The sequence below is a fragment of the Salvelinus alpinus genome, chromosome 34, assembly GCF_045679555.1.
Source record: "Salvelinus alpinus chromosome 34, SLU_Salpinus.1, whole genome shotgun sequence".
In the NCBI taxonomy this organism is placed as follows: domain Eukaryota; kingdom Metazoa; phylum Chordata; class Actinopteri; order Salmoniformes; family Salmonidae; genus Salvelinus; species Salvelinus alpinus.
The window spans coordinates 23,996,505-24,020,020 of record NC_092119.1 but is presented as its reverse complement, the minus strand read 5'-3'; the positions used below and the strand labels follow the sequence as shown (position 1 = coordinate 24,020,020).

The 23,516-nt window shown below is 42.1% G+C and overlaps 1 protein-coding gene across 1 annotated transcript; it reads left to right on the top strand.

The window, feature by feature from the left end:
* The first annotated feature begins 239 nt into the window (after window positions 1-239).
* On the top strand, window positions 240-20,392 carry LOC139563769 (uncharacterized). The gene is made up of 3 exons (XM_071382683.1): window positions 240-647; window positions 751-835; window positions 20,253-20,392. The coding sequence occupies exons 1-3, from the start codon at window positions 240-242 to the stop codon at window positions 20,390-20,392; spliced, it is 633 nt and encodes a 210-aa protein (XP_071238784.1).
* Window positions 20,393-23,516: the final 3,124 nt, after the last annotated feature.

The window sequence follows — 23,516 nt, the reverse complement described above, 5'->3', positions numbered from 1 at the left end:
TCCATGGCACGAAGCCTCCAGTGATGATCCATGGCAAGAAGCATCCAGTGATGATCAATGGAACAAAGCCTCCAGTGATGATCCATGGCAAGAAGCCTCCAGTGATGATCCATGGCAAGAAGCCTCCAGTGATGATCCATGGCACGAAGCCTCCAGTGATGATCCATGGCACGAAGCCTCCAGTGATGATCCATGGCACGAAGCCTCCAGTGATGATCCATGGCACGAAGCCTTCAGTGATGATCCATGGCAAGAAGCCTCCAGTGATGATCCACGGCACGAAGCCTCCATTGATGATCCACGGCAAGAAGCCTCCAGTGATGATCCATGGCACGAAGCCTCCAGTGAGGATCCATGGCACAAAGCTTCCAGTGTGGAGTCATGGCATGAAGCCCGCAACGAGGGTCCCCAGTCCGGAGTCTCTAGCGACGGTCTCCAGACCGGAGTCTCCAGTGACGGTCCCTAGTCCGGAGCCTCCAGCGACGGTGTCCAGTCTGGAGCCTCCAGCGACGGTCTCCAGTCCGGAGCCTCCAGCGATGGTCTCCAGTACGGAGCCGCCAGCGATGGTCTCCAGTATGGAGCCTCCAGCGATGGTCTCCAGTACGGAGCCTCCAGCGACGGTCCCCCGTCCGGGGCCCGCAACGAGGGTCCCAAGTCCGGAGTCTCCAGCGACGTTCTCCAGTCCGGAGCCGCCAGCGACGGTCTCCATTACGGAGCCTCCAGCGACGGTCTCCATTACGGATCCTCCAGCGACCAGCCGCAGTACGGGGCCCCAACGAGGGTCCCCAGTCCGGAGTCTCCAGCGACGGTCCCCAGTCCGGAGTCTCCAACGACGGTCTCCAGTCTGGGGCCCGCAGCGAGGGTGCCGCAGCGAGGGTGCCCAGTCCGGGGCCCGCAGTGAGGGTGCCCAGTCCGGGGCCCGCAACGAGTGCCACCAAAGTGGGGTGAACCAGAGGTGCAGTGGGGTCTGTGTCCCGCACCTGAGCCGAAACAGCGGATAGATGCCCACCCAGACCCTCCCCTATAGGTTCAGGTTTTGCAGCCGGAGTCCACACCTTTGGGGGGGGGGTACTGTCACGCCCTGACCTTAGAGAGCCTTTTTATGTCTTTAGTTGGGTTGGTCAGGGTGTGATTTGAGGATGGCATTCTATGTTTTGTTTTCTATGTTTTTTTATTTCTATGTTTTGGCCGGGTATGGTTCTCAATCAGGGACAGCTGTCTATCGTTGTCTCTGATTGGGAATCATACTTAGGTAGCCCTTTTCCCCTCCTTTCAGTGTGGGTTTAACTTTGCTAGTGGCACTTTGCCCTGTAAGCTTCACGGTTGTTTTTCGTTTGTTGTTTTGTTGGCGACATTTTAAATAAAAAGAGAAATGTACGCTTACCACGCTGCACCTTGGTCCACTTCTTTCAACGGCCGTGACAATATGTTACGTTTGGTATGGTTACTTAATTTTAGCTAACCCTTCCCCTAACCCTAACCTTAACCCTTTAACCTAACTCTTAAACTTAACACTAACCTTAACCCTAAGCCCTAACCCCTAGCTAGCTAACTTTAGCCAACAAAACTCAGCAAATAAAGAAACGTCCTCTTACTGTCAACTGCATTTATTTTCAGCAAACTTAATATGTGTAAATATTTTTATGTAGATAACAAGATTCAACAACTGAGACATAAACTGAACAAGTTCCACATACATGTGACTAACATATATTGAATAATGTGTCCCTGAACAAAGGGGGGGTCAAAATCAAAAGTAACAATCAGTATCTGGTGTGGCCACCAGCTGCATTAAGTACTGCAGTGCTTCTCCTCCTCATGGACTGTACCAGATTTGCCAGTTCTTGCTGTGAGATGTTACCCCACTCTTCCACCAAGGCACCTGCAAGTTCCCAGACATTTCTGGGGGAATGGCCCAAGCCCTCACCCTCTTATCCAGCGGGTCCCAGACATGCTCAATGGGATTGAGATTTTGGGCTTTTGCTTGCCATGGCAGAACACTGACATTCCTGTCTTGCAGGAAATCATGCACAGAACGAGCAGTATGGCTGCTGGCATTGTCATGCTGGAGGGTCATGTCAGGATGAGCCTGCAGGAAGGGTACCACATGAGGGAGGAGGATGTCTTCCCTGTAACGCATAGCGTTGAGATTGCCTGCAATGACAACAAGCTCAGTCCGATGATGCTGTGACACACCGCCCCAGACCATGACGGACCCTCCACCTCCAAATCGATCCCGCTCCAGAGTACAGTCCTCGGTGTAACGCTCATTCCTTCGACGATAAACGCGAATCCGACCATCACCCCTGGTGAGACAAAACCACAACTCGTCAGTGAAGAGCACATTTTGCCAGTCCTGTCTGGTCCAGCATCTGTGGGTTTGTGCCCATACGTGACGTTGTTGCCGGTGATGTCTGGTGAGGACCTGCCTTACAACAGGCCTACAAGCCCTTAGTCCAGCCTCTCTCACCCTATTGCGGACAGTCTGAGCACTGATGGAGAGATTGTGCGTTCCTGGTGTAGCTCGGGCAGTTGTTGTTGCCATCCTGTAACAGTCCCACAGGTGTGATGTTCGGATGTACCAATACTGTGCAGGTGTTGTTACACGTGGTCTGCCACTGCGAGGACAGTCAGCTATCTCCCTGTAGCGCTGTCTTAGGCGTCTCACAGTAATAACATTGCAATTTATTGCCCTGGCCACATCTGCAGTCCTCATGCCTCCTTGCAGCATGCCTAAGGCACATTAATGCAGATGAGCAGGGACCCTGGGCATCTTTCTTTTGGTGTTTTTCAGAGTCAGTGGAAAGGCCTCTTTAGTGTCCTAAGTTTTCATAACTGTAACCTTAATTGCCTACCGTTTGTAAGCTGTTAGTGTCTTATCGACCGTTCCACAGGTGCATGCTCATTAATTGTATATGGTTCATTGAACAAGCATGGGAAACCGTGTTTAAACCCTTTACAATGAAGATCTGTGAAGTAATTTGGATTTTTATGAATTATCTTTGAAAGACAGAGCCCTGAAAAAGGACGTTTCATTTTTTGCTGAATTTAGCTTGAATTCGTAAAATATCATCCTTTTTTTGCACATTTTTTACATATTCTATGTTTGCAAATTTGTAACATAGAATACATATTGTAATTCGTAGCATGTCATACAAAAAGGGTGATGGACATCTACAAGTGAATACATAACACACAAAACTTACTACATACGAAATGGAGTGTCTCGGATTTACCTACGTAATAATATAAAATGCTCTGAGACCTGGTTGTTAGGATGGTAAGAATCATTTTGTGAATAAAAAACACGTAAATGAATAATACCTTGCAATAAATCATTGTTAAAAACTTATGCTCCACTTGAAATCTAGTGTATATGGTTTATGGTAGACAGTACTATTTATATGTTTCCATGTGTTCTAAAGGGTGTCTTATATTGAAAAAGATTTTGGGTGCGATACAATCTCTCTATTAGAAAAATTAAAATGTCCTTACTCAAGACCGGATGCTGTCTGAGTTTATGATGTTTATTATTACTCATATAAACATTTCCATGGTCTTACATGGTCTGTGCTCACGCTGTGTTACCAGACCAACTATTTCAAAACTGATGAGAAGAAGAGTACGTTTTATATAAATTCACAATGATAACAAAACGTGTTATGTAACAAAAACAATGTGCTGGCTAAGGTTAAGATATACTAATCAAAAATATAAACACATCTTGTAAAGTGTTGGTCCCATGTTTCATGAGCTGAAATAAAAGTTCCCAGAAATGTTCCATAAGCACAAAAACTATTTTCTCTCTTTTGTGCAGAAATGTGTTTACATCCCTGTGAGTGAGAATTCTGATTGGGTGAGCCTGGCTCCCAATTGGGTGGGCCTATGCCCCCTCAGGCCCACCAATGGCTGCGTCCTGCTCAGTCATGTTAAATCCATAGACTAGGGCCTAATGAATTTATTTCAATTAACTGATTTCCTTATATGAATTGTAACTCAGTACAATAGTTTAAACTGTTGCATGTTGTGCTTATATTTTTGTTCAGTATAAATATAAATGTAAATGTGTGGTTTCCACCATCACTCCATGTCAAGTCAGTTTATTCACAGAGAAAATGAAACCGGCTATTAGTGCTTAAACAGACTGAAATCTGTTCCAGGCTGAAGAACACAATCCTGTGCTAAAGAGAAAGCCTTCAGTTGCTGCAGGTGTAATCACATGCAAATACTCATACGCAAATACTGATAGAAATCTGTGAACACTCCCCAGCAAACAGGAATATCTGAACAGCACGCAAGATACTAGAGAACACCTGAGGAAAAGAAAAATCTTTCCTGAAACAAGTTCAAATGTACTGTAAATGGTGATGACTGAGGTGATGACTGAGGTGATGATGATGATGTTGAAGACGGAGATAATAGTGTTGAGGATGATGATTCCGATGATGAAGAGGAAGCATTGTGATATTGCAGCTTTGTCATTGTCCCAGAGACTGTTGGTGCCATATTTTGTCTTGAGGACCAGAAGCCCCTATGCAATCGTATGTCAGGGCAGTCACACTAGGAGGAGGCTAGGGAACGCAGCACCGACCGGGTAATCTTATACCCCATTAATAATGATCCTATTTATTTATGAGGCCGCGCTGCTAGCCAATGTGTTGTTGCACACACTTACTTACTTAGATTGACTACAGGGGACAGACAATCCCTGTCTATGGCTGGGCTGGGGGGAGAGACTCCCCACTTCCTTGTAGACTCTTTGCTAACATTAACTATTGAGAGGGTTTAATTAAGGAGAGGAGGCAACTTAAATGTAATATGTGTCCTTGTTATTGGCTCCCACCTTTTGTAACCTTTCAGCCTTAATTAACATGCTGGGATTAGTGACAAGGCTGGTGCCTGGCTCTCTCTCTCTCTGTGTGTGTGTGTGTGTGTGTGTGTGTGTGTGTGTGTGTGTGTGTGTGTGTGTGTGTGTGTGTGTGTGTGTGTGTGTGTGTGTGTGTGTGTGTGTGTGTGTGTGTGTGTGTGTGTGTGTGTGTGTGTGTGTGTGTGTGTGTGTGTGTGTGTGTGTGTGTGTGGTAAACTCTAGGGGAAGGGGAATGAGACTGGGGGTGGGGTGTTCATTAGGCGAGGCCTGTCGATAACCTAGGCGGCTGGAGACATCAGACATTTTCCCTAACCATTTCTTTCCCCTAGTCTGTGTTCACTTCCCATGAACTCCCATGCAATGTTATCAGAGCAGTAACATCCTGGAATAACCTGGACCCCCATGACAAGCTTGGAAGGATCCATCACTAATTTATTTGATTCCAATTCCAAGTTCAGTGCTGTTCCATACCATCTCAGATCTCAACATATCAAGACATTATACTGAACCACAATGAAAGCCACACTGCAGCTGCTCTGAGCCTTGACACAAGGGGAAAGTTTTCCTGATCAAATTACGTGTCTGAGGCCTGTCACCAACAAATGCTGCCAAGATGTCCGCCTCCCTGCATCTCCCTGGGAGAGATGATGCATCGTCACCACTCTGCAACGACTGCAAAGACCCAACCACGGCACGCTGAATGAAGGACAGTCTGGGTGGCTTCTCCTACGTAAATAAACACTCAGGATTTCAGCCCGTCAAAGTGGGGCAGCCATTTTTGTGGTCAGTGTTGTCTCACATGTGCCATGTCAGATGATGTGGCATGGGGTGTGAAGGGGTTTTGGGGATGGTTTGATGCAGTGTGCTGCTTCTCACCATGACCTATTAAACGATGCTGGGGAACGGGTGTATTGATCAAAGAGGAGTGTCAATACAGTCTTATTGGGTGATGTAAGAACATAAGATGGACTTTTAAACCAATCAGAAAACACACACACACACACACACACACACACACACACACACACACACACACACACACACACACACACACACACACACACACACACACACACACACACACACACACACACACACACACACACACACACACACACACACACACACACACACATCAGTACCCCACGAAGTAAAACTAAATCAATAACTTAACCTCTTACTCACACTAATTTAGTGGGGGAAAAATGACATTATTTACCCCATAGGTATTTGAGTACATAGAAATTAAAAAGAAACAGACCATTGAATCAGCCTTAACCACACTGTTATGATTTTCATGTCCACCTCCGCAGAGACGTAAAAAAAAAACATATAGCAGAGTAGATCCCTGCCCATCTGTTTTGTCCAGGGGGCAGGGGTGAGGGGTAGGGGAAGACTAAGGAGGGATGATAGGAGGGAGAGAAAGCGAGATGGGGGGACTCTCCTCACAGGGGAATCTGTCTGTTGTATAGGGAAAGAGCAGAAATCTCTCTCTTATCCTCTCATCCTCTCATCCTTAGTCAGACCATGTTAAACATGATGTGGGAGAGAGATAAACAGATAAAGAAAGAACAAGAGAGATCCAGAGAGTTGGAGAGTCAGAGTGAGTGTGTCCTGACCATTTCCACAATGCCTGACAATGCCTGACAAAATTCACAGCAAAGGCATTCCCATAGCAGGTGGTCTGTCTCAGCAGGCATCTGGAGGCCCATCTCAATGGCCAGATAACCTTGGCTATTTACAAACCCCAAACCTTGTTTAGACAAATCCTCTAAAAGCCATCCTCCCACCAATAAAAACGTCTGATTCTTTTTTATATTTAACCATTGAGACCTGAGAAAATGGAAAGTCGTAACGAATCTTTCTTCAAACCACCATGAGAACAGTTCTGTTAGGAATATGTCAATACATATGGAACGAAGGTAAGATTTGCGTCTTGCGTCTCGTCTCACTTGCGTCTCAGATGTTTGGCATACCTAAAATCAAAGAGCATGGAACGGAGCTTCATGGAGAAGCATATGAAGTAGTTTCTGAAAATGTCCTTTCCAAAAAGTCTATATATGTAACGCTCGTCGTTAGGTGGAAGAGAGGAGGACCAAATCGCAGCGTGGTACGTTTCCATATTTATTGGAACACTTATTAAAATATGGGGGTGCTGTTTTCACTTTGTAAAAAATCGTGCCCTAATTAAACTGCCTCGTACTCTATTCTAGATCGTACAATATGCATATTATTATTACTATTGGATAGAAAACACTCTCAAGTTTCTAAAACCGTTTGAATTATATCTGTGAATAAAACAGAACTCATTTTGCAGCAAACTTCCTGTCAGGAACTGAAAAATCTGAAATTGAGGCTCTGTTCCAGGGCCTTCCTATTCAATTGCTTGAAATCTATGGATTAAATCTATATACATGCACTTCATACGCCTTCCACTAGATGTCAACAGGCAGTGGAAGGTGGAATGGGGTGTCTAGCTTGATCTGAGGTCGAACAAGAGCTCTTGGAATGACGTGACCACAATTTCATTGTCTTCGAAGGTGCGGGAAGGACATCAGCATTGGCTTCTGAAAAGCGTTCGGTATAGACGGCTAATATCTCCGGCTTTGATTTTATTTGATACATGTGATAATATCATCGTAAAGTATGTTTTTTCAATATAGTTTTATCAGATTATTCAACGTTTATCGGGAGTTTTGGAGTTTTCCGTTCTCTGCGTTAGGTGAAGATGGACATCTTCGCGCCACTTGGCTAGCTAAGGTTGCTAATTCGACAGGAGAAGAGGACATTCTAAAACCAAACAACGATTTATTCTGGACAAAGGACTCCTTGTACAAGATTCTGATGGAAGCTCAGCAAAAGTAAGAACCATTTATGATGTTATTTCGTATTTCTGTGGAAAATGTTTAGTCCTATTTTCCTTCCTTTTTGCGGGCGCTGTCTCGCTATAACGTAAGCTGTTTGTAATGGTAAAGTTATTTTAAAAAATCTAACACGGCGATTGCATTAAGAACTAGTGTATCTTTCATTTGCTGTCCAACATGTATTTTTTAGTAAAGTTTATGATGAGTTCTTTGGTCAGATTAGGTGACTGTCCAAAATATCTCCGGATAATTTGGTGAATCGATGCTACATATTCACAACGTATAACCACGGTTTGCAGCTCAAAATATGCACATTTTCGAACAAAACATAAGTGGATTGTGTAACATGATGTTATAAGACTGTCATCTGATGAAGTTGGTCAAGGTTAGTGATTAATTTTATATTGTAACGCTCGTCCTCCTCCTCGTCTGAGGATGAGCAAGGATCGGACCAATATGCAGCGTGGGTTGACTACATAATGATTTATTTGTGAAAGACGAACACGAAGAACACTTGACAAATTACAAAATAACAAAACGACGTGAACAAACCTGTACTTGAGAACATAAAACAAGAACAGGAAGGAACACACTAACGAACGAACGAACGAAACAGTCCCGTGTGGCACAAACACTGACACAGGAACAATCACCCACAAACAAACAGTGAGAACAGCCTACCTTAATATGGTTCTCAATCAGAGGAAACGTAAAACACCTGCCCCTGATTGAGAACCATATCAGGCTAATTGAAAATGAACCCAACATAGAAACACATAACATAGAATGCCCACACAGCTCACGTCCTGACCAACTAAACAAAGACAAAACAAAGGAAATAAGGTCAGGAACGTGACATATATCTTTTGCTGGTTTTTGCGAATGCTATCTATGCGGTGAATAAATGCGGTTGTGTGTTTGACTATTGTGGTAAGCTAATATAATGCTATATTGTGTTTTCGCTGTAAAACACTTAAAAAATCTGAAATATTGGCTGGATTCACAAGATGTTTATCTTTCATTTGCTGTACACCATGTACTTTTCATAAATGTTTTATGATGAGTATTTAGGTATTTCACGTTGCTCTCTGTAATTATTCTTGCTGCTTCTGTGCTATTTGTGATTGTAGCTGCAATGTAAAACTATGATTTATACCTCAAATATGCGCATTTTCGAACAAAACATAGATTTATTGTATAACATGTTATAAGACTGTCATCTGATGAAGTTGTTTCTTGGTTAGTGACTAATTATATCTCTATTTGGTCGGTTTTGTGATAGCTACCTATGCGGTAAAAAAATGGTGAAAATATGCGGTTGAGTCTTTTGCTATTGTGGTTAGCTAATAGAAATACATATTGTGTTTTCGCTGTAAAACATTTAAAAAATCGGAAATGATGGCTGGATTCACAAGATGTGTATCTTTCATTTGCTGTATTGGACTTGTGATTTCATGATATTTATATACTAGTATTTACTTGTGGCGCTATTCTAGGCTATGCTAGTCAGCTTTTTACTGATGAGGATGCTCCCGGATCAGGGATGGAGATGAAGTAGAGGTTAAACACGAACAAAAGAATAAACAGAAATGAAACCAACGACGCTACAGACCTGACCATGTGAACCTAGTGAAAACAAAGAACGCATTGAACAGGAACAATCACCCACAAACAAACAGTGAACACAGCCTACCTAAATATGGTTCCCAATCAGAGACAACGTAAAACACCTGCCTCTGATTGAGAACCATATCAGGCCAATCAGACACACCTAAACCAATGAGACACAAAACATAGAATATACCCACCCAGCTCACGTCCTGACCAACTAAACAAAGACTAAACAAAGGAAATAAGGTCAGGACCGTGACAAAATAATCAATTTAATTCAAATGAACAGTACCAGTCAAAAGTTTGGACACACCTACTAATTCAAGGGTTTGTCTTTATTTTTACTATTTTCTACATTGTAGACCAGTAGTGAAGACATCAAAACTATGAAATAACACATGTGGAATCATGTAGTAACAAAAAAGGGTTAAACAAATAAAAATATATTTTATATTTCAGATTCTTCAAAGTAGCCACCATTTGCCTTATAGACAGCTTTGCACACTCTTGGCATTCTCTCAACCAGCTTCATGAGGTGCATTTCAATTATGTAACAGGTGTGCCTTGTTAGAAGTTCATTTGTGGAATTTCTTTCCATCTTCATGTGTTTGTGCCAATCAGTTGTGTTGTGACAAGGTAGGGGTGGTATACAGAAGATTGCCCTATTTGCTAAAATACCATTTTATGGCAAGAACAACTCAAATAAGCAAAGAGAAACTACAGTCCGTCACTACTTTAAGACACGAAGGTCAGTCAATATGGAAAATTTCAAGAATTTTTAAAGTTTCTTCAAGTGCACTCGCAAAAACCATCAAGCACTATGACGAAAATAGCTCTCATGAGGACCGCCACAGAAAGTATGACCCAGAGTTACCTCTGCTGCAGAGGATAAGTTCGTCAGAGTTACCAGCCTCAGAAATTGCATCCCAAATAAATGCTTCACAGAGTTCAAGTAACAGACACATCTCAACATCAACTCTGCGTGAATCAGGTCTTCATGGTCAAATTGCTAAAAAGAAACCACTACTAAAGGACACCAATAAGAAGAAGAGACTTGCTCGGGCAAAAAAACACGATCAATGGATGGTGGAAATCTGTCCTTTGTTCTGATGAGTCCAAATTTGAGATTTTTGGTTTTTGGTTTTTGGTTGAGAGAATGCTAAGAGTGTGCAAAGCTGTCATCAAGGAAAAGGGTGGCTACTTTGAAGAATTTGTTTAACACTTTTTTGGTTACTACATGATTCCATATGACTTTTTTCATAGTTTTGATGTCTTCACTATTGTTCTACAAAGTAGAAAATAGTAAAAAATAAATGGTTTACTGGAGGCTATTTTGACCCATTGCTAATTGTGTTGAGGGGGTTCTCACAATATGTGGAAAAGAAAGAAGAAATACTGGCCTTATGGTTGTGTGGATTCTGTTGTTCAGATGTAAACATTGTTGTTCAGAAAAACATGTTTACTCATAGAGAATGTCTGATTGATGTTACCATTGCTTTTGGTTTCTGTGTAGACCCTCCTCCAGGCTGAAGGATTTGGAGAGCCTGTGTATACTGTACCAATCAAAAATGTGGACACACCTACTCTTTCAATGGTTTTTGTTGATTTTTACTATTTTCTACATTGTAGAATAATAGTGAAGACATCAAAAATATTTAAATAACACACATGGAATCATGTAGTAACTAAACAAGTGCTAATCAAATCCAAATATATTTTAGATTTGAGATTCTTCAAAGTAGCCACCCTTTGCCTTGATGACAACATTGTACACTCTTGACATGCTCTCAACCAGCTTCATCTGGAATGCTTTTCCAACAGTCTTGAAGGAGTTCCCACATACGCTGAGCACTTGCTGGCTGCTTTTCCTTCACTCTTTGGTCCAACTCATCCCAAACTATCTCAATTGGGTTGAGGTTGGGTGATTGTGGAGGCCAGGTCATCTGATGCAGCACTCCATCACTCTCCTTCTTGGTCAAGTAGCCCTTACACAGCCTGGAGGTGTGTTGGGTCATTGTCCTGTTGAAAAACAAATGATAGTCCCACTAAGCACAAACCAAATGGAATGGCGTATTGCTGCATAATGCTGTGGTAGCCATGCTGGTTAAATCACAGACAGTGTCACCAGCAAAGCAGCCCCACACCATTACACCTCCTCCTCCATGCTTCATGGTAGGAACCACACATGCAGAGATAATCCGTTCTCACACAGACACAGCGGTTGGAACCAAAAATCTCTAATTTGGACTCATCAGACCAAAGAACAGATTTACACCAGTCTGATGTCCAGTGCTCGTGTTTCTTGGCCCAAGCAAATATCTCCTTCTTATTGGACCTTGATGGTTTTTGCGACTGCACTTGAAGAGACTTTAAAAGTTCTTGACATTTTCCGGATTGACTGACCTTCATGTCTTAAAGTAGTGATGGTCTGTCATTTCTCTTTGCTTATTTTAACTGTTCTTGCCATAATATGGACTTGGTCTTTTAGCAAATAGGGCGATCTTCTGTATACCACCCCTACCTTGTCACAACACAACTGATTGGCTGAAATGCATTAAGATTGAAAGAAATTCAACAAATTGACTTTAAACAGGGCACACCTATTAATTGAAATGCATTCCAGGTGACTACCTCGTGAGGCTGGTTGAGAGAATGCCAAGAGTGTGCAAAGCTGTCATCAAGACAAAGGGTGGCTACTTTGAAGAATTTGTTTAACCATTTTTTGGTTACTACATGATTCCATGTGCGTTATTTCATAGTTCTGATGTCTTCACCATTGTTCTGCAATGTAGAAAATAGTCAAAATAAAGAAAAGCTCTTGAATGAGTAGGTGTGTCCAAACTTTTGACTGGTACTGTACAAGCAAGCAATTTTGCGGTCTGAGAAAAAGTTATGTCCAAGATGTAATGGATATGCTGCTACGATTAAAACACTTATAGTGAAGACATGTAATTATCATCAACATCACCTCATTAACTTAGATAATTACCCTCCATTTGCTTAGCATTTCCTTACATTCTTGGAGAATATTTTGTATTATTACAACAAATCATCTTGACACAACATTTTCAACATCCATAGATGTTGACAAAAGTGAGATGAAATCTGCCTTGCAGTAAATCCTCCCAGTTAGTGAGACAGGTAAAGAGATCAGGGCAAATCTAAAAACTAGGTCAGTATCATTGGAAGGGAAAACACCTGAAGTTTAATCAACATGCTTCAAATGTTGTTTGAACATCCCCTTTCCCTCCCTGCGTCTTAAAGCTGGGTGATTTCAAGCCTAATCCAGCTCGACTGCATTAAAGACGTTTCCGCTAACTGAAATATGTGTCCCGTCAGGGCTGCTCATTCATTATTCATCTCTTTTATACACATCTGAAACAAACATGAAAAAACAAAGCTGTTTATGGCCGATGGGTTGGGGGAGGGCTGATGTCATGCAGGGGATGTGCTGCAGAGCTGATTTATTCACAATGTTATTAAAAGATCTTCCTCCCCAAAAGGTTCCATGTACAGCACCCACAGCAACAGTGAAGGAGGAGGAGAGGAAAACAGGGGTGAAAGTGCATCTGTTAATGTGGGTTTGCTTTCGTTTGTCTGCATGGGATTCACTCGCTGTCCAAAAAACAGTTTTTCCCAGTTCAAAGCAGAACGCATGTGGTTTTTCACTGTCCTGTGAGTAATTGTCAATGTTAAAATAGAGTCGCTATGATATTGCCATAATTGTGTAAGCTATGTAGGGATGATTTCCAGATGTTCCTTACACACTAATGCATTTGCTACAGAAATGTAAAAAAATTGCCTGAGCTATCATTGAAACTGGAACAAAAGCACATGAAAAGGTGCACAAGATCAGTGGGAGATGAAGAGAGATGTAAGAGGCCCAATATTCGAGACAAATGACATTATTATGTCTAAAAATGTACTAGCGATTTTATTTCCATTGCTGATAAACACGCTCCATACACTAAAGTTAGAGTAAAGAATAGACCAAACCCATGGTTTAATTCGGACATTTCTGATGCTTCGTAAAAAAGCTGTAGCATGGGCTAAGGCTAGAGAAACTTCTTCCAGCTCTGACTGGCTGACTTTTAGGCACCTGAGAAACCTGTGCATCAGACTTGTTAGAAGAACAACATTGGATTACTATGTGACTAGTTTAAATGACTGTTATAAATGACTGAATCCAGCCAAATTCTAGAAAGTAGTTAAAACATTAAAGAACAATATGCACTCCGCACTCCCAAATCAGATAGGGTTGGATACTGGACTCTACACTCCCAAATCAAATAGGGTTGGATACTGGACTCTACACTCCCAAATCAGATAGGGTTGGATACTGGACTCTACACTCCCAAATCAGATAGGGTTGGATACTGGACTCTACACTCCCAAATCAGATAGGGTTGGATACTGGACTCTACACTCCCAAATCAGATAGGGTTGGATACTGGACTCTACACTCCCAAATCAGATAGGGTTGGATACTGGACTCTACACTCCCAAATCAGATAGGGTTGGATACTGGACTCTACACTCCCAAATCAGATAGGGTTGGATACTGGACTCTACACTCCCAAATCAGATAGGGTTGGATACTGGACTCTACACTCCCAAATCAGATAGGGTTGGATACTGGACTCTACACTCCCAAATCAGATAGGGTTGGATACTGGACTCTACACTCCCAAATCAGATAGGGTTGGATACTGGACTCTACACTCCCAAATCAGATAGGGTTGGATACTGGACGTATTACTGATAAGAATGCAGCAGGCAATCTTTTTGAGAAAATGTCGACCAGAAATGAAGGAAGAAAAGATGCATATGAAGGGATTATGCATGAGAACGCTGATGCTGATGGTCAAGGTTTCTCACTAAGCCTCTTCACAGAAAGTTTTTGATGCCTTGCTAGCCGTAGACACTAAGAAAGCAACAGGGGCTGACAAACTTGGCCCAGGGTTGCTGGCTAGAGCTGTACCACTTATCTCTGATGCTCTTACTCATATTTTTAACCTCACGTTGACCTCTGGGGTCATACCTAAGATTAGGAAAACTGCCTATGTGCTGGCTCTGCACAAAGGTGGGGATACTGGTGACGTTGATAATTATCGACCAATCTCTAAGGTGTCCTGTGTTGCAAAAATGTTAGAGTCATTGGTAAATGTACAGCTGTGCTCTTTCTTGTCTGACAACTCCATACTGAACAAATTTCTGTCCGGTTTAAGACCGGGGCACAGTGTTATCACAGCCACCACACTGGTTGTAAATGGTATTGTAAGAGCCTTGGATAAGAAGTTGAACTGTGTTGCTTTGTTTGTTGACCTGTCGAAGGCTTTCTATACAGTTGATCATTCTCTTCTGCCTGAGAGACTGACCTCACTGGGGTTGGCCTCAGATACATGTTTGTGGTTTCAGAAATATCTCAGTGATAGATCTCAGGCTATTATTGCAGATGGGGTAAAATCAGATTTTGTCACTGTTCACAAAGGAGTCCCACAAGGTTCGATTTTAGGTCCTGTATTATTCACTATATACATACATTATTAAATATCTGTAACTCAGTGAAAAAATGCAACTTTCATTTCTATACTGATGGCAGTGCTATATACAAAAGCCCCATCACTCGCTCAAGCATTTACATTCCTGCAGTTTGACTTTCAATTGCTTCAAGATGCACTTGTAGATCTAAGGCTGGTGCTTAATTCAAGTAAAACTAAGTATATGGTATTTTCACGATCCAAAAGTATACAGTTGGAAAATGTGAACATTTCTACCTATGATGGCTCTCTTTTGGAACGTGTTCCCACCTGTAAATACCTTGGAATTTGGTTAGATGATAATCAATTTTTTTTAACTCGTGTAACTGAGCTGGTAAAGAAGAGAAATTGAAATTATTATTTTTTTAATATAAATAAATCTTGTCTGTCATCATAGCACAGAAAGGAAATTGTACAGGCCACTTTTCTGTCAGTGCTTGATTATGGTGATGTTTTATATGCCTTGATCAGCATCTGAAGAAATAGGATGCAGTGTATCATGCAGCGTTGTGCTTTGTTACTGGTGCAAACCTTTGCACACATCATTGCCTTTTGTACACTTCGGTTGGCTGGGACTCCCTGACTTTTAGAAGGACCAGACACTGGTTGATATTTGTTTATAAAGCTGTCTTACAGAAACTTCCTAATTATCTTAACTCAAAAATCCAGTGGTCAAACATTATTTATCAGACTCGTTCACAGGACATGCTAGTGCTAGAGATTCACTCTTAGTTAGGCAAAACGGCATTTGAATATCATGCTCCACACTCATGGAATGAATTGCAGAGAGAACTCCAGTTAGATGTTGTGGTGCCTGTAAGACAGTTTCAATGCACATTACATGAACGTTTTATTATAAACTGTCATTGCTTTTTGTAAAGTGTGTTTTTCTTATTGAAGTTTATTTATTTTAATATTTTAAATCTTCATCTTGTACTTGTTATGTTTTAATTTAGTTTGTTTTTAAATTCTTATTAATTGCTGTGTTTTTATTGTTGTATCACAGGGCACAACTGTAAAAGAGACTCTGTCTCAGCTTTTTTTCCCTGTTTAAATAAAGGTTAATAATAATGAATAGAAATGTACCACCTGGTGAGAGAGAAGGGGCCTCTGGATCGAAGTAGCCCAGAATGTATCATCTCGTTGCAGCACCAAGCAGGGAAATTAAGTGATAAGAAAATCAATTGCTTACTCCTGCATCCACATAAATGTAGCTAATGTTTAAAATTCCCAGCAAATGTGCAGAGAATGCAGTGTGAAGGACGTAAGGGGGGTGGGGAGTGGGGGGTGAGGGAGCTGAGAGGGGGGGGGGGGTGGCTGGGAAGAGGGGGTCATCAATCACAGCTGGGTGACACACAATGAAACCTGACCGGGGCCCAAGATGTTTTAATACAGCATCCATTAAAGCCCTCAAATAAATTGCAATTTGGAAAACAGAACATAATACCAGCAAAGTTTTCCTCATCCATCTTGCAGCGTGTCATGTAATGTAATTGCGTTGTTAATTAATCCAAGAATTTCCTTGGTACACCATTTCACCGGAATTGGTTAATTTCCCTGTAGAGTATATTTTTGCCCCTGCTCAGTCCAGCCCTCCCTTCTCTCAAGCCATAGCTAGCGGGGGCAGAGTAATGTTTCTGCTTAGCATGGCATTAGTTGAGGGGCTAATCAAAGCACTGAAGTCTGTGACACTTTATCAATGCCTGGCTTGGTTGGCTGGCTGCAGGCTGGCCCTGTGTAGAGCAGGTTCAATCACACCTCCGCTGCCTGTCATTAGGCTCATCTGACAGCAGGATCACTCAAAAATGCATGTGGATTACATCGATATTATCGACAGAGGGGTTTGGGGGCTGTGAGACTGTGTTGGAGCCAGGGCAAGAGAGCAGGCGTGGGTGTTTTTTTATAAGGGTATAGGCCAAGGAGGAGCAGTGACAGGACAGGGCAAAGACCCAGGAGATCCTGTGGTGTTTTCTCACCTGCTGTCACCTACCTGGCTGGGGTGTGTCAATAAGGGGGTGGGGGTAGAGGGATGGAAGCCCCAGGGGGAATGGATGGGATACCTCTCGTCTCATACGAACGCAGCTCCCATCACCCCCATGATGGTAGATCGAGAGAGGGGCCAGGGGTTTGACGTGATCAAAGGATGACAGGAGCGTGGCTAGAGAGTCAACCAATAACAAAGGCTGATTGTGAAGTTCCCCAGTGCAGGATTCCATGTGGACTAACAGAGAGAGACGTGGACTCCACCCACCATTCCAGAACCCAGAGCTGCCAATGGACTGATCACAGACAGGAGAATTATTCTCAGGATCTCATTCATGGCTGGGTTTACATCAAGGAGATACTTGGCTCTAGATTCAACCCAAAGTGAGAGGAGTGTTGGATTATGTTTCTCTGGATGATTTTGTTTAGGTACGGTGCAGTTCAGTACAGACATTTTTACAAATTGTATTATAGGTTTAATATTTACAAAAAACGCTATTCCTTTCGGCATCAACATAGTGCTCAGCTTCAACTTCCAGGTTCTATTTCTTGATTATTGACGCAAGTGAAAAACTCTAAATAGGATGTTTTTCAAATCTCAAAATAATTAAATATAATTGTTACAACCTCAAAAGGCAACACTTTAACCACAAGACATAGTCATTGATTATAACAAAGTTCTCTCTGACGCTATTGGTTTTGGAAGCTACAATAGACCCTGAGTCCACTGACATTCAATTCGTTTTGATTGGAATTCAGCTTATGAATGAACCTTATATAAAAACATCAACAGTGTTGCCCTGCATGCAGCCGTGCCATGTTCAGAGACTTCTATTCAGTATGCTTTCCAAGATATATCATAAAACCTTTTGTGCTTTTCAAAGAGGAGCAAAAAAAGACAAAACCTTTCATGCGTGTCCAGTAAGCCACTGCCCTCCAACTCCACAAACCTCATAGCCAAGGCTGTAGAGAAAAATATTTATTTTCATGGTTTGCAAAGATATAATTTAATATCATTATGTGGATTTGGTCCAGCTAATTTCTGCATCCAAGTTGAATATATATATAAAAATATACAAAAATGTTATATATATATATATATATATCATTTTTGTTGTTGTTGTCAGCACTAAAAGATACACATTAATAAAACTCTTAATAACAGACAGTCCTACTTTGATTATTACAAGTATATATTCTATACATTATATTGATATACTGTAATACATACTATAATTTATTGTATTTTGGAGTGCCTTGTGTATTCTCTACTCTGGAAATGATTGGCAGAAAGCATCATCTCCACCACAACAAACCTTACAAAACATTAACTGACACAGCATCCATGTGATGAATATGATTGATCTACTGTTTAAACTGCAGGGCTCTTCAACTCCGGGCCTAGAGGGCTGAAACACTTCTGTTTTTTGTTTTTATCTGGTAGTAAATTGCACTCACCTGGTGTCCCTGGTCTGAATCAATCCCTGATTAGAAGGAGTGGATGAAAAACAGAAGTGTTTCAGCCCTCCAGGACCGGAGTTAAAAAGCCGGTTGGTTTGTCAATCACTCCGTCTGAGATAAAAAGCTATCGTAATGTGGGGGGGGCTGAGGGAGCCCTGAGACGAAGGCCTGGGCCTTCTCCTCCTCGCAGGCTGTCATGACAACGCACGCGAGTGAAGACCACAGGAAGGGCAAACAAGTGCTTCTACGCCAGTCACCGCACTGACAGGTGATATGAAAGGATGACAGGGTTGACATCCAGCGTGGTCTCTGAGACGCAGCCTTCCTCCTCCGATCTCTTCTCCAATAGTCTCCACTGAGGGAGAGAAATAAATGAGTAACAGCGCTTTACCTGGCAACACAGGCACTCCTCCACTCCCTGGCTGTCTTTGGACTGCTGTGTTCTTGGACCTTGTCTCCTCCACCACATTCCATTCACCTTCAGTTTTAAAGTCAGTCAGGCACTTTCATTTAAGACAGAAGAATAACTGCAGACAAAAGGTTTTCGTCTTTTACAGAACTGTACAGTACAGATATAAGATGATAGTGGATTCCAAGAGAGCGGGAGTGCATTATCAGAACAGTATAAGAATGACAAAAATATGTTGAAGATGATGAATGACCCCTAGTCTAAGGTCTACCTGAAATAATAAGGCAATATTATAGCAGTAAACCTGGTTCAGGAAACACTTGTGTCTGCAAACAGACACTACCTTCGATGATTGCAGTTCAGGCTCCACACATCAGAGGAACAATTACAGTAATATCCTGAAGTGAATACATTTAGCATGGGCTACTATTCCTAAGAGTCAGTTTATTGTATGATGTGGTGATTTACTCCCCCTGTTGCAATTCAAACCAAAGCCTTTTCATTTAGGGACTCTTATCCAAAGAAAAATCTCCTCGGTTCAGGTGTATCAGATGTACCTCTCAAATGAGCAGAAAGGCCTCCGTAATTGAATTTGTAATCAACTGAGGTTTCAGCTCTCTCTTTCCATTTCATTCATCAATAATTCCCCAAAAGTTTAAAGTGGACATTTTAACAATAAAACATCATGCCCTCTTGATTAATGTGTGCTTATTCAATAATGTACAAATTGAGAAAACTTGTTAATATATATATATATTTCTTTTTTTTTTACTTCAGACTTTTCCCACTCAATAAAAAAAAAATAACACCTCTTTGATTTTCTCAAGAGTGTGTAAAACAATTACTGGCACAAAACATATTCTGATTAAACCTTTTGTTAGAGATACAATAATTTCAAGATTTTGGAATAATAATTCAGTAGAGGTAGAGGAAAGATAAGCTGGCACCATATGCGTAACTGAACGTTCAACAGTGCCCTTTGAAGGATGCTCTGCTCCTACTCCTACTTTCACAACCCCCTAAATCTTTCCATGGGACTCTACAGGCTGATAAAACCGTTATGACCTCTTTATCTGTTTTATGGACTGCCTGACCATTTCAGATAGTCAGAATCAATGGCATTTTTGACCAAAGTCAATGGAATTTACTGCACGTAATTTGGGCTGTATGGTTGTAGGGTAGCAGGAGTACCAGGGAATAGTGGGACAGAAAACTACAATCATATTTAATCTTGTGAAGTAAAATACTTAACTGAACTTGGCTGTAACCAAAGCGTACTAGCCATTAAGGCTCATATTTCAGTCTTATCTGTACTTTCGGGCAGTTTACTATTCCATGGCCTCAGTCAACATGCACGTCCTCCTTATTATTCATCAGTTCCTCCAAAAGCAGACGTATTTCAACGCATGGCTTCAGAGGAAAGGAGAAGGCATCACTTTTTTATGAAGAGACAAGGACATCATTGAACATTTTGCAGTGAAAGCCGCATCTTCGTAATCCCTCTCTTACTCTTGTAGTCGCTGCGCTGTCTAATGATGCACAGATTGACTCTGAGCCCCCTCCCTCCTCCCTTCCTCCCTCCATCCTCTCTTCCTCCTCTCTGCCCATCTGTGTGAAAGATCCGAGAGTACAAGGCTGCGGCAGCATGTTCCCTTAGATGTGCCTCCCAGCCCAGGAGAAGAAAGGATTAATGAGATAGATTTATCTTCTCTGGTAATGCACACGCCATTGTTTTCCCCATGCATGTCCTAAATGCATCCCAGAGAGCCTTGGGAGAAGGCTGCATCATTGCGTCTCATAGATCATTGGTACGGTAACGACACCATGCACTGTTCTACATCCACGTTTGATTTGCCTCCATAAGAAAACATTGCTTTTATGTGGAAATTGTATTTTTGTTGAATGCCTAGTCCAGTGTCACTGAATGTGGACAGAAATTAGAAAATGCCTTGTTTTAATCTGAAAAATTTAAATAACTAGGAACATATAATTTACGTGATTGCAGAGAGAGACAATCTAATCAAAAAGCCATCCTCAACAACCTCAAGGTTGTCATGTACATGGATAAGACAATTACCACACAGTGATGAGAGCTGTTAAAAAAGGCTAAGAGTCAATAAGGACCTACGTGTTCTCTAATGGTTTCTCCCTCTGTGAAATGTTATTTTGCTGCATTGCCTCCAGCTTGACGTGAATTATCTGCAAAGAATGTACCATAACATTACTGTGAAATGAACATCAGAAGCTCTATCGTGGCTCGCACAATTATATTGTCTCTACTGTAGGCTACCCTTTTGTATTTTATTGACAACTAGAACTCCAATCAGCAATCCATAATGTCTCTTGCAGTTTTCTATTTTTAAGTATTGTTTGTAACATTTATTAAAATGACTGAATAATATTAAGAAATGTGTGAATCACTTACGAATGTATACATTTCAAAACTATGTTTCCCCATAGACTATTGGTCGACAAACTGGTGATAGCTATCAACCATGCAGCCAGTCAGTCTGTATTGTCAGCTGCCCCCCATGAGAGGACCCAGTGTATAATTATCAGGACATGAATCACTCCAACACTCTTCACTGTCTGTACCATGCATTTCTGCCTTCGTGGCAAACCAGAGAAAAATACAGACTGACCCAGAAGAGTCACGGTTGGGTTAAGGCATCACCATGCTTCCCATCCGAAACAGTTTGTACATACAGTATATTATGACGACATATGACATTTTTGTTAGTTTTGGTTTTCGGCAAAGTTTTTTTGGGGCTGTTCGTGAACACAATTTTTTGTCCTCAGGCAAACCCGAAGTTCGGTAGCCGAAGTCTACGCCCCTTCATCCGTGATCAACAGCAGGGATTCTTCAATGAAGTGTTTGTTGTCATTCAATGAGAGACGATTTGTTGTCTTTAAAAAAAATACTCTTGAGAAATACAGCACCAAACATCTTAGATGTTCTGCAAAAACGTCAACATTTAGCCAAATTCTGCTACGAGCAAACCAAACCAAGTATGCAGAAGCCTTTAGGGTTAGGGGTAGTGGGTGTGAGTTCTGCTAACAGGTGAGGACTCGACTTTCAGCACACCACAGATCAGGTTACCGTGGAAACCTGGGGAGCCTGCAAGAGGAGAGCCTTGATAACTGCTAATGGGGCTGCTCGGGGAAGTGTGTGTGTTTATGTTTGTGTGTGTTCTGTTCGCTTCGTTCTCTCTGACCTAAAGCAAATCCGCCGCACGTATCCCCACAGTCCCTGACCTCCCAGTGTGAACGCTAGGTGTCGGGACGTTTACAGCAGGAATGATTAGCTCATATTTAAATGCAGCTTAACAGCCAACTTCCTGAACATTTCACAGGGTGAAGTTGTCAGTGGTGTTTAGGCACTCCCAAGGGGGGAACATCTTCCCGAATGGTTGCAGTTAGCCGGTTACGTTACAGGCTTCCAGGATTACTCATGCAGATATGCAAGTGGATTTTATTCTGGTTTCAGGATTCCATAATTATTCTTAGCAGATAATTCTTTACAAGAGGGGGCTGTCATAGGCTACGAAATATATTTACTGTCAGTTAAATTGCATTGACTAGCCCCTGTCCCATATTGCCTTCCATAATAAGACGTGAAGATGCAATGCAATGAAACATTGAGACATCTGTCCAGTGGGTCTTCATCCATACTTCCTTACACCCTTATTGTTGGCCTACAGTACCCACATATGGAACAGGCTTGGTGTTGAGACACTGTAGTCATATTTCTACATTTACATATTCCCAGACTGTGAAGGTGAGGACATAAGGAGAGACTCTCCTTGGTACCTTCAGTCCCAACAACTGCTAGGAATGAGTGGCGCCAATGCTAGTATCCCAAGCCCTGATACCATAACCATTCACACTGTTTTGACTTGAAATGGTGACGTGATGGAGGGTTTTTTGTCTCTCTCTCCCTCGATCCCTCTATTTTCACATGCTCACCCTTCACCAGGTTAATTACCTGTGAAAGCTTCTCACTTGAAACCGTAAATCACTCATTCAGCGTTCTGTCAAGAGCCGCCAGCTTAGCCACGCTGACAAGGGTTCCGCCTTGTTTACCCAACACTGCAGACAGGAGGGTGGCGGTGGTGGAGGATAGGGATGGAGATGATGGTGGTGAGGGGTGGGAAATGTCTAAAATGGGATTTTTTAAAAACATGTTTTTAAAAGCCTACCATGTTTTGTGCTTTGAAGAGTCTAGTGTCATCTCTCTAGTTTAAAGTTTAACAGGTGGGCTGGATAAGAGGGTCCTCTTTTGGAAAGGGACCAAGCAACCTCCCTACATTCATCTTCTTCTGCTCCTCAGATAAACTCCATTTGCAATTATTTCCCATTGTCTTTCAGGTCGTCCCCTCTATCCCTCTCTCCGCCATGCCATAGGGGACAGGACAGGGGCATTCCCAACATTCCACAGTGGAAGTGGCACAGAGTGATGGGGTGAAGTGAAGTCAGACAAGCCAACAGGAGGGCAGTAGACCGAAGCTCCCTTCTCCAAGCACCTCAAGCCCCTAACCCCAAGCTGGGATTCATTTCAACCTGAAGGGTTGCATATTATTCCAGCCTCCGTAGGTCATCCATAATAGCCCAAATGTGTTTGCATTGGAAGAGCTGTGACGTTTGGCTGTTTTCTCCCATTTGTCAAAGGTTGTGCCTGGATAAGACCTCTCTTTCAGTGTGGGGCCCAATGGAGTGGTCTGTTCATTTCTGTTCATTTCTCATTTTAACAGGTTGGACATCTCAGAGCCGGAGGTTCATTT